The following is a 16,607-nucleotide window of genomic DNA, read 5'->3' as shown; positions in this document are numbered from 1 at the left end:
GTAAATGGGTTAAGGTCTCTCCACAGGTGTTCCATGGGAGTTTGATCCGGACTCATTGCTGGCCACTTCAGAACTCTCCTGCCCTTTGTTTCCATCAAGTTTTGGGTGCTTCTTGAAATTGTTCCAAAAAATTAAGTATTTTTCCCATAAAATTATTGCAATTACACATTTTGTTATACACATGTTTATTTCCTTTGTGTGTATTGCAACAGCACAAAAAAACTGAGAGAAAAAAGGAAAATTGGACATAAGTTCACACAAAACCTTCAAAATGGGTCTGACAAAATTGTTGGCACCTTTCCAAAATTGTGGGTAAACAACTTTTGTTTCAAGCATGTGATGCTCATTCAAACTCACCTGTGGTAAGTAGCAGGTGTGAGCAATATGAAAATTACTCCTGAAACCAGATCAAAAGGGGAGAAGTTGATGCAATCTTTGCATTGTGTGTGCCACACTAAGCATGGAGAACAGAAAGAGGAGAAGAGAACTGTCTGAAGACTTAAGAACCAAAATTGTTGAACTAGATCTACAATCTCAAGGTTTCATGAACATCCCATCATGTCCTTTGTCCACGGTGCACAACATAATCAAGAAGTTTACAACCCATAGCACTGTAGCTAATCTCCCTGGACGTGGAAGGCAGAGAAAAACTGATCAAAGCTTGGTCGTGGATAAGTAGTCCCAATCAAGTTCCAAAGAAATTCTAGCTATCCTGAAGGCTCATGGTGCATCAGTGTCAGCACAAACTATCCATCGACATTTGAATGAAATGAAACGCTATTGCAGGAGACCCATGAGGACCCTCAATGAGGTCTACAAAGAAAAGAACACAGTACCTACAGTCAAATATGGTGGAGGTTTAAAGATGTTGTTGGGTTGTTTTGCTGCAAGGCAGCATGAAATCTGAAGATTACCAAATGATATTGGGTTGCAATGTAGTGCCCAGTGTCAGAAATCTGGGCTTCCATCCTAGGTCATGGGTCTTCCAGCGGAACAATGACCCCAAATATACTTCAAGAAGCACCCAGGGTCTAAATCCCATTGAACACATGTGGAGAGATCTTAAAATTTGCTGTTGAAAGAAGGCACCCTTTAAATATGAGAGACCTGGAGCAGTTTGCAAAAGAAGAATGGTCCAAAATTCCAGTTGAGAGGTGTAAGTAGCTTGTTGATGGTTATAGTTATAGGAAGCTATTGATTGCACTCATTTATTCCGAAGGATGTGCAACCAAATATTAAGTTGAGGGTGCCAACCATTTTGTCCGGCTCATTTTGGTTTTTTTTTAATGAAATTATGTCCAATTTGCTTTTTTTCTCTGTTTTTTTTGTGTTATTCCAATACACACAAAGAAAATAAATTTGTATAACAAAGCATGTGTAACTGCAATAATTTTTTGTGATAAATACTTCATTTTCTGGAACAATTTCAAGGGTGCCAATACTTTCGGCCATGACTGTATATAAAAAAACATTAATAGAAACAGTTAAGTAATAAAAAAACTAATCACAAAATAAAAACAGATTAGAAAAAAAAAAGATGTTTTTAGTACCTAGTTTTAAAATTAAAAAATATAAATTTATAAATTTCTTTTAAATGTTTTCACTGTTTCCTAAATGTTTTTCGGTTTCCTGACTGTATAAATTGCTGCCTATTTAAAAAAAAAAAAAAACTGTTTGTTGTAGGTAACCTTCTAAAAAGTGAGATATGTGAAGCAAACTTAAAAATGTTTGAAGCGATCCACAGTTTACAGGTAAGTTTAAGCTCTGGTTGTTGGGTGATAGATCTTTTCATTAAGGCCCTATTCCCACAATTGATGTTTGTGTTCACGTGCTGTCCAAGGGTAGATACGTCAAAACTGGGATTGAACGTTCACCATTTAAGTCAATGGACCAATTCACGTGTAATTTTCCACCAAGACCATCAGTTTGAGCAGAGAAAGTAGCAACATACACTATTTTGATTCGATTAGACAAGCTTCCATTCAAAGTCTTGGAGGTCCGTAAACAAATGAACGTACAAGGATGCAACCAATTGACCTCTCAAGGAAAAGTATCCATTTTTCATTAGTAAAGACTTATTCCATTGTTCTTCTGTACGTGTATATATGTAGCATTGGAAGATGACATGAACATGTTCATTGAATAGTTGTTTTTTTTCACTCACTTGCCACCACAGTTTGAAACTTGTTTTTGTGTACTTCATACATTACTGGTTACTATGTCATTGTTCCGATGTCTAATTAAGAAAAGTCAATGTAAATTCTACTTGTGGCCAAGTGTTTAATTCTGTAGTGACACAAAAGATCGGTAATTGGCATACTGGCGCCTAAAGAATAAAGCTTCATACTGTTCACCATACTGGTGACGCGTGCGTACACTTTATCTTATAAAGTTGTATGGATAGTATGTATCCATATCAATGTATTTCATTTGATATAATATAGGAGGTTTTTTTTTTTTATAGGAAGATTTTGATATATTCCTTTCACTTGAGGAATATGAAAACCAATCTTTGATGTCACGGCTCAGAGAAGAACACATTATTGCTCATGAATCTACAAGGTCCAAGTCGAAATCAGAAAAGGCACCAGAACAAAATTCAGGTCTTGATGCACCATCAAAAGTACCTTCAGCAGAGTCCAGACTTTATAGACTTGCTTTACTTTTACAAGTCACAGAGCAGGAGCTTGGGGCAGAACTGGCCATGAGGGCATTGGCTGCTGGAGAGGTTGAGAAAGCGCTCCAGATATGCAGGTATGATTTTGCACCATACAAAATTTTTATTCAGTTTTCCATATTTGTCTAGTTACTATAAAGGTACTTATTGCTTTTATGCATTACTACGAATAATTACATTAATTTTCTTCTTTTTTGTTTTATATATATATAATCTAGAGAGAGAGATGTTTGTTCATGAACTGTTTAATTATTGGTAAACTTAAAGGGAATCTGTTAGAAGGTTTTTGCTATATAAACTGAGGACAGCATGATGTAGATGTTAAAATACTGAATTCAGGGCTATGTGACTAATCAGGCGGTGTGTGGTTGTTTGCTTACCATGAAGGCTTTATCATCAGTAGATTATGAGTGCATGGACTAAGTCTCACATGCCTGTTAGACTGATCACGCCCCCTCCTCTGATAGAGGTGTTGGCGGGAACAGCTTTCTGAGTCTTCTACATTCTACATCTAAGAACTCTGTGTCACAACTACTGCACCCAGTAAGCTAAGTGATTGGCTGTGTGGGCGCAGTCGCCGCCGGGTGTCAGCTGATTCTGACACCCAGCACTCTAACCTCCTAAATGCTGCGATCGCAGCATTTAGCGAGTGAGCAGAGGGATAGCAGCCCCTCTGCTCTTGGATCAGAGACCCACCGCAGGGTCGCGGTCGTTCCCATGGTGACCCGATGTCGTCATGACGACATCCGGGTCACCAGGCCCCAGTAAGTTAGTTTGATCATGCGCAGTGCATGATCAAAGTCACTATTGTCTCCAGGGCTGACAGTTTACAAGGTATGGCAGTGATGCTGCACTGCTATACCTTATAACTGCGATCAGCCTGCCGAAACTGAAAGTCCCATAGTGGGACTAAATACGAAAGTGAAAAAAAGTTGTATAATAAAAACCTTTCAAACCTTATACCCATCCGCCCAGTCCCCGCTTCCCCAGTCCCACTAACAGGAGCTCTATGAAACGCTCGCTCTGTCTGCAACAAACTTTCCTACATCCATGATCTTTTCATTACTAACAAACTTTCCCACCTCGCCATCACTGAAACCTGGCTCACCCCCTCTGACACGGCCTCACCAGCTGCATTTTCATACGGTGGACTCCATCTTTCCCACGCACCCCGCTCCAACGGCAAGCATGGTGGAAGAGTAGGTTTTCCCCTGTCAGACAACTGCTCCTTCACCCATATCCCATTGCCACCCTCCGTTGCCCTCCCTTCTTTTGAGGTGCATTCTGTGCGCATCTATTCCCCCTCCAACCGGCCGTCATTTACCGCCCTCCAGGACCAGCCACCTTTTTCTTCGACCACTTCACCACCTGGCTGCTTGATTTTCTTTCCGCTGACATCCCCACTGTCATGAGTAACTTCAACATTTCCATTGACACTTCCCACTCAAATGTCTCTATGCTTCTATCACTCACTTCCTCCTTCGGCCTTACTCAATGGTCTTCTTCACCCACTCACAAAGATGGCCACACACTTGACCTCATCTTCACCCACCTCTGTTCTCTATCTAACCTCTCTAACTCGCCTCTCCCTCTTTCTGACCACAACCTGCTTACATTTTCATCCCTCTCCTCTCCAGGTGCACAATCCCCACTCCACAAACTTGCACACCCTCGCAGAAATCTCAAACACATTGACCTACACTCACGCTCTGAATCCCTCCTCCCTCTTACAGACATAAGTTCCTTACACGATGCAGATGCTGCTGCCACTTTGTATAACACCACAACAGCTGCAGCTCTCAATTTGGTTGCCCCCCCCCTTACACATAACACAGCTCGCACACTCTATAAGCAACCCTGGCACACCAACCTGACTAAAGAACTGCGAAGGGCCTCCAGGGTTGCTGAGCAGAGATGGAAAAGTTCCCACTCCAACGAGCATTTCATCTCATTCAAACAGTCCCTCACTATTTTTAAGTCCACACTCACTGCAGCAAAACAAACATACTTTTCATCTCTCTTATCCTCACTGTCTCACAACCTAAACTGCTATTCAACACTTTAATTTCTCTCATCTGCCCCCCAGCGCCTCGTCCCTCGCCTCCTCTCTCACCTGTCATCTCAGCAGAAGATTGACACCATCAGACAAAGCTTTAGTCTAAAGTCCCCACAGCCCCTTCTCATATCTACTCAACCCTCCAAAACCAGCTTCTCCACCATCACATAAGATCAAGTTTCCTCTTTACTCTCCAAATCACATCTCGCCACTTGCGAACTTGACCCAATCCCGTCCCACCTCATCCCTAACCTCACCACAATCTTCATCCCAACCCTAACCCACCTTTTCAACCTGTCACTAACAATTGGTGTCTTCCCCTCATCCCATCCTCAAAAAGCCCCCATCCCCGACACATCCTCTCTGACTGACTAGCTATCGCCCGATATCACTTCTCTATGCCTCAAACTACTGGAACAACACGTCCACCTCTCCTCCTGCTCCCTTTTTGACCACTAAGAATAAAACGCGATCAAAATGACGAATGTAAATACAAAAGGTAATGCTGAAAACGTCATCTTGTCACGCAAAAAACAAGCTGCCATACAGCTCCATCAGTCGAAAAATTAAAAACTTATAGCGCTCAGAATAAAGCGTTGCAAAAAAATTATTTTTTCTATATAATAGTTTTTATTGTGCAACAGCGCCAAAACATTAAAAAAAAACTATATAAATGTAGTATCACTGTAAACGTACTGACCCGAAGAATAACACTGCCTTATCAATTTTACCACACGCGGAACGGCATAAAAAACAATTCCTGAATTGTTGGTTTTGTTTTTTTTCTGCATCCCAAAAATTGGAAAGGAAGTGATCAAAAAAGGTCACGTGCCCGAGAATGGTACTAATAAAAACGTCAACTCATCCCGCAAAAAACAAGCCCTTTCATGACTCTGTCGGACGAAATATGGAAAAATTATAGCTCTCAAAATATGGCGATGCAAAAACTAGTCTTTGCAACAAAAAAAAGCGTATACATTTGACGGAGCTGTACGTTACCATTTCACAACTGATCACATCCACCTGTCTCCGGCATCGGGAACAGCTGGCCGGCAGGTGTTTAAAGTGTCGCACTCCCACTTATCTGGTATTGATGACCTTTCCTAAGTAAAGGCCATCAACATTAAAGCGCTGCACAACCCCTCTAAATGGGAGACTATTAATTTGAACAGATCCTATTTTAAATGACTGTAGTCTTAAATGTAAAGGAATGCAATCATAGACAGTCCATTGTGTCATTATGTCTTACCATTCCATTTTCTATTCAGTGATTTATATGAACATCACCGCAATGCTCAGACTGCACAATCACTCTATCTGGTTTCCCAAAAATTTTGCCAAATGTTAGAAGCAAATACTCCAATGGTAATTCCTCCAGGAATGAATCTTCCATCTGTTGCTTATCAATTTGCCTGTAAGGCATCTTCTATATGCAGTCCAGGTAAGAACCTGAATAACATTCACTAAAGATATGGACATGAATTTTTTTTTTTTTTTTTATATCAGCACTGAATTTAAAATAGGTTTACACTAATTCATTTTTCCAATCCTTTGATAAAATGAAACAAATATGTTAATTCTCATTAGGGTGTCATTGCTGCTGCAATCTTAGTATTGTACTGTCTGAGAACTTTATGTGCAGAGGAACTGAAGTTACTGCATTGATATTTTTTTAAGGATGTAGTGTTTGTATAAGCACGTCTATTATCACAAAAAGTTTATTCACAATTTGTTGCTGGAATTGACGCGCCCCCTGGGCCGTGGGGTACTCGGTAGCTGGGCCGGTCGATGCTGGGGGATGTCACGGTGGCAGTGACCCGGTCTGTGACCCAGGGCGGTCAATTAAAGGGGAAAAGTAAAAGGGGAATAAAGTATTTATAGAGATTAATGTTCGTGACGCCACCTGTGGTATGCGGCTATATGGGGCCGCCGCTGTGGTGCAGATCCTCTGGAGCTGATGGTGGCGCAGCAGAGTTGGTTCAGCTCTCAACAGGCAGAGCTAAGCTCCAGGCCAGTATATGTAGAATTGTGGAGGTGGATGTTGTTGGTGCAGTGTAATGCAGGTGATGGCGCAGATAATGACCAGTCCACAGCTTAATGGCGGTTTCCTCTTATCTTTACTTGCGGTTTGTTAAGCAGACCGTGGCTCGGGTACTAGCTGGTAGTAGAGGTCCGGGCGGCCTGGAAGCAAGTTGACAATCCACCTCGCCAGGTGAAGTTGTAAGCCTTCCCTCTGCGCTAATCTATTTTGGCCCTGCTGCTTCTAGCTATGCTGTGGCCCTCGTCCCAGAGTAAAACGTCTTTTCCTCACCCATATAGCAGGCAGCTCGTGCCTTCCGTAAGTGTTGCTCCCATGTGGCGGTGCTAGGCCCTATGGTGCTGCTGTGTCGCCGGGCATCTGATGGGGCCAGGAGACCTGCAGCCTCCTGCTCTCCGGTTTCTGCTGCTGGGCCTTCAGTGCCCCACAACCTCGGACTCCGGTGTCCGGTTCCTCTGCGCTTCTCTCCTCTGGGGTGAGCTGGCTTACAGCTCCACTCCCCAGGTCCTTCCTCGTCACTGTCCTGTCTTCAACTCCTCTCTCTAACTCTTACTAACCCCGCCTCCAGATTCCAGTTGCTAAGTGGAGGAGCTCCCCTTTCTGGTCTGGAGCCAGGAAAGTGTTGTATGCTGGTATACCTGATTAGGGGACCCCTCCTTGCTTCCAGACATCGAATCACCCCTTGTGAGGCAGGCAGTGCCACTGTGGCAACCGGACCCCTGGGGTGCCACAGAATCTTACATGCAGTTTTTTGAGCCAAAACCTTGAGTTAATCCAAAAAGAAACATATAATGCAAGCACTTATTTTCCTTCCTGCAGGATCCACTTTGTGTTTGGTTATTAAAAAAATAACAAGGTAAAGCCTGCATCAAAAATGCATGTCAAAATGTATTAGAAACTGCATGTGTGTTTTCAACCTAAAGGCATTTTGCGGCGCTGTTATATTGGTCTGATATTGATCCAAAACTGACTCCTGGCACCCTCTCCATGCCTTATTAACCGTGACAGAGACATGGTGGGCGTCAGTCAGTGGATCCGTGGGGGTTGGGGTGAGAGGGGAACAGGAGTCAGAGTTCCAACCTATTTGATATTGATGGCTTTTCTTAGAAATAAGCCATGAATATAAAACTCCTGGTAAACCCCTTTTATTAGCTGCTGTAACCTTATTCATATTGTAAACTAATAAGAACATTGTGATATTCTCTACAGATCTCTTGCTTGATGCTTTGGAACTATGTAAATATACCCAGATAGCCATGGAACTTTACAGGCAATGTGAAATTGAAGACTACGGTTTTATAACTAAAGTAAGATTTAATCTTTTTGTACACTTTTTGCCTTGTTTTACTTGTTTTGTTTTCATTTGTTTTGCTGTGACCAAAGATGTGACCAAAATCTTTTCTATTCAGCTAATTGTACAAATGCAATAGTGTCATTCTAATTTTTAACTTTTTAAAGTTGTCTTTACAGTAGAAAACCAAAAATACCTTCTACAAACTGCATACATTAATTTTTGCTGCAGAAAAATCTGCTGAAAATACTCCGTGTTGGTAGGAAAAATGATGCTTAAAAATTCCACTTTTTTGCATTAGTTTTTGATACACTTTTTTTCTTATTCATTCGAATGGGTAAAAAAACACTGCAAAGATGCTGAAAGAATTGACATGCTGAAGATTTGAAAAAATTGCTCAAATTCGCAAGGAAAATTATAAGCATCATGTGCAGGAGATTCAGAAATCTCATTCACTTGACTTGTACTATTGTCTGCTGCATTTTTTTCCATGCCAGAAGCGCACTGTGAAAACGCATCATGTGAACAAGCCCTTAGTTTATTGTTTAATATACAGTTAGGTTGCACAAAAAATAAAACTTACTTTATCTTATGTATCTTGTATAATCAGGACATAGATCCTAAAGTGAACCGGGCAGCATGTATTAGTCACTGGCTGTAGAATCTCAGCCAGGTATATTTGACTCTGAAACACTGAGACGTTTCAGAGAAAAATACGGTTTAAAAGTCCGCCTGTCCGACTAGTCTCTTGTGTGGCTCGGTCCCCGGTGGCTTCTCCCTGCCTGCTACCCTGGAGTAACAGGTCTCTCCCAATACACACACATAGGGAGAGACCTGTCACTCCAAGGAAGCAATCTGTGAAGCTGAGTCACAAATATGACGCTGAGTCACTACTCTCGGACAAGCCGTGAGACAGGATAGTGAAAAGATCCGGGGTCAGATACCAAGAGAGTTAGTCAGGTCACTGTCCGAGGCCTGAATTCCAGGAAGGTAATGTATCAAGACAAAAGGGCTAGGCAAATGGATGGTCAAAGCCAAGGTTGGGAAGCAATAGATCAGAAACAGAGCACTGGAAACAAAAAAGGCGCACACATACCACCGAGCTAAACGCTACAACTGGCAATAATCAGACACGGACAGCCAGGTAATAGAGACACGTGGAAGAAACCCAGCATGCCCCTGCCCTGATTGGCAGCTGGACTGTCACTCACAATGCTGACAGCTCAGCACGACCCTGATTCTATAGGATGGCTGAGCTTTCACTCACTGCGTCCAGGACATATTGAGTGGTGGAATCGGGACACAACCAGGGAGGAGCCGCCGGTGACAGACCTGTCTGAGTAGTTTCCCATGCTGCTCTATCCACGGCGGCTTTTAAAGCATATTGTTCTCTGAAACGCAGGGATCGTTTCAGAGTCAAACATACATGTCTGTAGATTTGTGTCCTATGAGAATAAATGGTACTTATAATCAATCTATGGTGAAATACACTCTTTTAGGTTCTTTATTCTGAGCCCAAATATGATCCCTAATAATTATTTATTTTAAATACCCCCCCAAATTTCAGTTTTGTTTGCATTTGAGTTAATATATATTTTCAAAGTAAGTCAGTAAATATTTCAAAAATTTGTAATTTGCGTCTTCCGTACAGAATGCTAGTTTTGGAGGTGAAAGAGATCCCTATGAAGAGTGGACCTACGAGGATTTCTTCAGTGAGGATGGAATTGTCCTTGATCCACTGATTGTTCTGCCTGTTGCCTATGACTTAACTACTGCTTTTGTTCCAAGTACAGATGGTAATTAAATGAGTTACTAAATGATGATATAATGCAATATTTTGCTGCTCTTAATTTAGCTATCTGAAAATCTATTTTGATCAAATGAATATTTGCTAAGAATAATCCCCACTGTCCTGTAGAAAAGCTAACATGTTTGCATTGCAGGTAGAAAGCTGTATCCTTTGGAATGCGTGAATTTGGCCAACCGTCCGTACATTAACGGTAATAGTGAGTTTTGTTTACTTCCACTTATTATATGATGTAATGTCATGTTCAGAAATGTGGGGGTTATATGAGGATTTAAGGTAAGGAAATTCTCTTAAAGTTTCCTTCTCAATCGTCTTTGAAAAGGTCTAATTCGCCGCGAAAAGTCTGTGACAAATGTGCAACATTTAGGAAATGTTAGAAATTTATAAACCTATAGCATGCCCTAAAAGCCACACATAAGTGTTTTGCTATATGTATGTAAGGTTTTTGTAAGACTTTACTCAGCTGTGGGCTTCCAGCACAAATTTCTAAACCAAACAAAAAAAATAAACCTTAGAACTAGGCATGTCTGTACAAGACTTGTGCAAATATCCCATTCAGCGGAAGAGGACTTAAACTATAGTTCTTCCTATTGGGGCTACCATTCCTAAAGGTCATTATCAACCCTTCATTGAGCCTTGCCATATGACTTAGGATTAAAATAAAAGAAAACACCTTATTTGCTGACACTTGTTTCAGGGTTTTTGCCCCTCATCAGTGCAAAGCAGGATGGCTAGGTGAGAGACTTCTGACAGAGGTTCTAAGGGGGAACATTTCTCTCTGTGGAGAGTGCCAGGTCGACACAAGGATATTTCTATGCCATGCAATGCTCTTCTAGGAATTTAAATATACAAATATCCTTTTCATAGAGGAAAAGGACTAGACTTTACATTGAACAAGACTTTATATTGTGTTGTTTAGGCTGCGTTCACATGTGTCGTGACTTTCTTGTAATTGAAGTCAGAACAGACTCCACTGCGTTCTGCCGGGTTTGTATATTTAGACAGAAATATCGCTGCATGAAGTCTTATTCTGGTCATCAAGTCTGACCAAATTCCAGAAAGAGCCTTTAACTTTTGTAATGTTTCAAACAATTTATTTTTATGGAAGAAATGCACTTGTAAAGTATTTGTCACAATTTGTTTTTATGATACAACAGGTGAAAATGCCTTGTTACCAGCTAAGACACCTATAATTGCATTGTTGGAAAATTTGCAAGAGTGCAGCCAATGTGAACTTACATTGCAACTTATAATTCGGGCATTTGGGACTTGTCTGCAATATGGTGTTTCAAATAATATGGATGATAATTTGAGTGCAAAGGTATAGTAATGTTTTACGTTAAAACATGAAAGGCATGGATATACACCAGTTTTTAATTTTTTTTCATATCTGCAATGTTTCCAAATCAAAGAATCTGAACATAGTTTTTCTCAAATCCATTCCAAAGCTACATAAAAAATATTTTTTGTTTTTAGATTTTTCATATAGTTGTGACAATTATTTCTACATATTTAATCCTTACAATAAAACCATTTTTATTCATTTTTTTTTGCCTAGTTGCATGATGAAAAAGTGATGGCAGAAACAAAAAAAATTATAGCAATAATGGGAGAAAACACAGTTGGACTCATAAAAAACACTGCAATGGCCTTATTACATAAGGTGAGAAAAAAAAAGTTGCCGACATGTCTTTGCGCTAAAAATTGCAGATTAGCCCCACTATCATGCAAAAAATTAATGTGAATGCATCATATATTTATAAAAGACCTGTCAGCTCTTCGGTCCGGTTAAATACATGCAATTATATTCTTTATAATCTCACATTTCTGGAGCATCTTTTCCTCCTACTATGGTCTTACCTTGGTTATATTGTGATTAGAAATTTCAGAATACATTGGTAACTGGATGTTACCACTTGGAGATGTGTCTCTACAGATGACACTGTCCTCTTAATTACTAAGTATGAACATATCCTATTAACAAGGTGCAACACCAAGTTATCAATTAAAGAAATGTAAGAAAATAAATAATACACATTTAAATAGTAAACCTTTTTCTAAATACCTTTATTTAGCAAAAAAAGTATTCTTTGTCTGGTGTACTCTGTCAGGATTTTAAAGGCGGTAACTGCTGTCTATATCATTGTGCAACCCGTCCTAGATTTCAGAGGACATGCAGTAGGACGGGCTGCGTGAAGAACTACTCTAGACAGAGCTCACGCCACAGCAGCTTCCGGTCAGGCTTAGTGAATGTACTTTCCTTTGTTCAGTCAACCTGACAGGACACTGAGTGGAGCAGAACTAAAGGTGAAGATAACTGCTTTCTCTAGCTGACTGAGAATGAAAATTCATCTCAGTCAGCCTGACAGTTTTAGTGCGTGTCTCGTTCTTCACGTAGCCCGTCCTACTGCGTCTCTTCTGAAATCTACGATGGGCTGCACAATGATATAGGTGGCAGTTGCCATCTTTAAAATCCTGACAGAGTACACTTAGATAAAGCATACTTTTTTTTTGCTATATAAAGGCATTTAGAAAAATGTTTAATATTTACATATGTTTTATTACATTTCTCGGGAGAACCCTTTAAACTCATACATTTCCAGTATGAATAACAGCAGAACAGCACAATGCAGATTTTTATAAAGAAACAGATGCCACATGAGATTGTTATAACTAAGGCAGACATGTACTAGGAAAAAAAATTGTTAAGCCAGCCTTAATGGGCTGTTTGCTTTTTGGTATATGTTCTTGATATTTATGTATATATTTGATTGAGACAGGTTTTCAATTGTCGAGTGGTTGATTGTAACCTTGCGCTGGCATACTGCTCTCTACTCCCCAATAAAGAAGTATTCGAAAAGCTTTGGACTGTCATAAACAACACATGGCAAAATTACAGCAAGGTGTTGGTATGTTAAGAATTACATGATGAACCATTTGAAAGTTGGACATTTTGCTTGAAAAAAAAAGTAAAAACATGAAGATCTTCTTTTTATAGGCTGTAGCTGTGGTCGGAGCTCAGCTTGCCCTTGTGTATCATGAAGATGAAGAACGGGTCAAATTTCAGGAGCTTATTACTGATGCTGAATGGGGCATCCAGCTCAGCAATATTGGAGTAAGTGAAACCTTTAGGACCATACGTGACACATTCTTTGTTTTTCTGTAACCTAAGAATAAATATATTGCATTGTCAGTGCTCTCCCAGTCTTGTATGTAAATCATAAAGGCTACTTCCATTGAGAAGTATTTTTTTTTTAATTAATACATTTTGTTACGTGGATATTGATATTGTTTTGGAGCCACTATGTAAAAACTGCATGACCACAGAAAACAGAAGTTTTTCATGGGAAAACTAGATGAAAGCACTTGACTCATGACAGATATTGTTTGGTTATCCATAGGTGTCTAATAAATGCCAGTAACACCTACCCACATGGGTTCACTGACTTTAGTGGCAGGACTAATGGCCACACGTGTACGAATCAATGCATTCACTGCTGTAAGATTTCTGAATACATGCAAAGAAGTGTGCGTCCCCCTGTCCTGTCATTGGGGTCAGGGCACCATTCAGGAGAGAGGGTCAGCAGTTCTGGGGGATAGTTGCATGTCCCGGAAGTGGGACTGGCATATGAGAACATATCCCTTGCACAGAGCCCAGGCAGCGCCGACGTTTATGTACAGTGGGCGGTCCTGAACCGGTTAATATTGATAATGAGCTAAATACTTTATAGCAGCCTAATGTACTGTAAATGTAGGAATTGCTGAAGCTTAGTAACCTTCAGATGACTTTTATTTATGGAAATTAATTATTTTCTATAACAACGACCTATATTCGATAATCCCTTACATGTACTGTTCCTATTAATATTAAGTAAACTTGTTATTGTTTATTCATGTTTCTTTACACTTTTATTTTGGTACATGTAAAATTAAATGGCTGAGACTAAATGCAAATTTCTTTACATGAGGCAAATCTTTATTTTTCAGATTTCTTTCCAGTCTGCTTTTAGGCAAGATTCTGGACAGAAGAAAGAGCTTATTTCCACCTTGGTTCAAAACTCCCGTGTGGATACAGCTCTTATTTTGAAGTACTGCAGGTAAGAACCAGACTTGCTCATTATACATGGACTGTGTAGATTTTATATAAAAAGTACACATTTTCTTCTTGGTTTATGTTTGGCAGCACCTTTCTGTTGGACTCTGATGCTGCCCTGCAGCTTTATATAGAAACTCTACTTCTTTCTGGCTCAAGTTGGATGAATAGCCATGATGATTGTCTTGTGGACGCTGATAAACATTCTCAGATGGTGGCAAAAGCAAAACGGATCATTCCTCTGCTAAATAGCACCCAAGACCTTGTTGTTAGTCTGAGCGGAATTCTACATAAGGTAAATGAAATAATCCCCCATTACTATTATGTTGTGCTGACACTAATATATTAAAGTGTCACATCTTTTGGTACACAAGATCTGAGTCAAATGTATGTTAATAGTAAAAACATTTGCCACTCCTAATCTTCATCGAAACCTAATTGGTTATATGCATCCCATCTTACCAAGTTATTACCCATCTACAGTATATGTGATTACTTGCTGGGACCCGCATTAATCCCAAGCGTGAGCCCTGAAATGCCCCATCCGAATAGCGCGCCAGCCACGCATGCATCTGTAGGACTGCTCCACTGCTTATGTGCTAATAACTATAGTGACCGTGTTCTACATTGCAGTACCAGACACACACAGAAAGGAGCCCCTGTGCAAAAATAATATATGGGCCATTTGCAGTCTAATAGATCAACAAAATGCACAACTTTGCCTGCTTTGTAGGTACAGATGAGCCCCCTACCTCTTAAGCCCCTGTGCGACTGCAGAGGTTGCACCATTGATATGTCCGCCTATGACTAGGCACTGTGATAAAGCATGAAATGACATACCTAGAGAGAAACATTATAGTGGCTAATAAGTTGACGACTGACACGGGTCCTGAACCATGGTAAAGAGTTACATTTTATATTTTGATATATATACTGTACACACATACTGTATACATCACACCCCAGCACACTGCGATTAATGATTACATGAATGCCACTATTGCTATATATGTAAATAACAGAAGCTACTTTGTTAACATTTCTGCATTAAAATGCGTAAAACCATCCAACTTTGACAAGGTGACCTTATTTTGGATGGTTCCTAAAGCCAATGTCCTACCTCTCCATGTGCCGTGTGTGTATGTATACAGCCGCACAGGTTTAGAATGCCATTAACCTGCAGATTAACCCCATATTTGCAATTTAATAGCATTTTGGGACATGAAAGGTTCTATTTAAAGATTAAAGAATAATCACATGGGAGGGCGTGGCTTGGCTGGACGGTCGCAGGACAGATAAGCTCCGGGAGCAATAGCCTGTAAAAGTCTCCACTGGGCCCTAAATAGTAATAAAACCAAAGATAACATCTCCCTCTGAGTTCCTGTAACCATCTTTGCACAACAGAGGAGTTTTTTTATGGCTGGGAAGGCAGGCAGAAGGCACCGTGAGGTGACCCCAGGAGCAGACAGACAATCTCAAGATGGCGCAGAGAAGCCAAAGCTTTCCACATCTCTAGATGCACCAGGCAAGTCTACTTCCATGAATGCTGCAGTTAAGCTAGCAAGTTATGCTAGGACAAACAGAGCAGCCCCCTTGAGTAATACAATGCAGACACAGATGAGGGAGATGGCTTATCACTTCTCTGCTCTTTCAGGAGAATGTGACAATGCAGATAATACTGAAACCTCAGATAGCCTGCAGCTTCGGCCAGAGGTTAACCCCTTCAGCACTCTCAACCCAGCAGACAGAAGACCCTACAATTAAGGATGTTTTCATGGTGGTTACACAGTATGGATCTGTCCTGTCCTCACTTAGTAATCAAATGCGTGAGATTAAGGAAGAACTTTCCTATATGAGACAGGGGCTGCAGAAAGTGACAGATCGCACCACAGCAGCTGAAGGGAGAATTAGTGATTTGGAGGATAAACAGCCCCAAATTATCAGTGACTATCGCAGACATGACCAACAGATCCTGGCATTGTTAGCTAAAACTGACGATCTGGAGAACAGACTCAGGCGGAATAATATAAGGGTGATTGGCATCCCTGAAAAAACCTAGAGCAAAAACCCTACTGAGTATTTTGAGAATTGGCTGCTCTCCCTGTTTGGGGCAGAACACCTGACCCCTCTATTTGCTGTGGAAAGGGCGCACAGAGTTCCTACTTGGCTGTTACTCGGAGCCCTGCCACGGCCAGTCCTAATGAAGCTGCTCCACTCTAAGGACCGTGACAACATCCTTAAGGCAGCTCGTGATAAAGGGGACGTCTCCGTCAACGGCCAAAAGGTGTCCTTTTTCCCTGACTACTCCATTGAAGTGTCAAAACGCAGGGCACAATTTGTGGATGTGAAACGCCGGCTACGCCAGCTACAAATACCATATTCCATGCTTTATCCAGCGAAACTCAGAGTGGCCGCCCTGGGAGCGACCTCCTTTTTTGAAAATCCTAAGGAAGCACTCCGCTGGCTTGATCTAAATGAACAGCAACTTCGTCAGAACCCACAACGCTGAATGAAGACGTATAACCTAAGTCCAAAATAACCATAAGAAAGAGAAATGAGCTGCACTCACCAGTCCTTAAAAGCAGTATCTTTATTCCATGAGAATAAAAAGTCCGGCAAGCAGGGAGAGCGGGGAAGAAAAAAGC

At 40.8% G+C, this 16,607-nt stretch overlaps 1 protein-coding gene across 2 annotated transcripts in view; it reads left to right on the top strand.

Moving 5' to 3' along the window:
* The window catches only part of KNTC1 (kinetochore associated 1), a 221,818-nt gene that overhangs the window by 104,717 nt on the left and 100,494 nt on the right, over positions 1-16,607 (top strand). For both annotated transcript variants that reach the window (XM_073676226.1, XM_073676227.1), the window contains exons 33-44: positions 1,684-1,751; positions 2,465-2,754; positions 6,002-6,174; positions 7,981-8,078; positions 9,714-9,858; positions 10,006-10,062; positions 11,027-11,190; positions 11,428-11,532; positions 12,650-12,778; positions 12,868-12,984; positions 13,857-13,966; positions 14,053-14,257. In XM_073676226.1, the coding sequence (XP_073532327.1) occupies positions 1,684-1,751; positions 2,465-2,754; positions 6,002-6,174; positions 7,981-8,078; positions 9,714-9,858; positions 10,006-10,062; positions 11,027-11,190; positions 11,428-11,532; positions 12,650-12,778; positions 12,868-12,984; positions 13,857-13,966; positions 14,053-14,257 (1,661 nt within the window). The remainder of the gene's footprint in view (positions 1-1,683; positions 1,752-2,464; positions 2,755-6,001; positions 6,175-7,980; positions 8,079-9,713; positions 9,859-10,005; positions 10,063-11,026; positions 11,191-11,427; positions 11,533-12,649; positions 12,779-12,867; positions 12,985-13,856; positions 13,967-14,052; positions 14,258-16,607) is intronic.

The sequence above is a fragment of the Phyllobates terribilis genome, unplaced genomic scaffold, assembly GCF_046119375.1.
Source record: "Phyllobates terribilis strain yellow unplaced genomic scaffold, ASM4611937v1 Scaffold_1__5_contigs__length_1240528914, whole genome shotgun sequence".
NCBI classification, from domain to species: domain Eukaryota; kingdom Metazoa; phylum Chordata; class Amphibia; order Anura; family Dendrobatidae; genus Phyllobates; species Phyllobates terribilis.
This window is presented reverse-complemented; position numbering and strand designations above follow the sequence as displayed.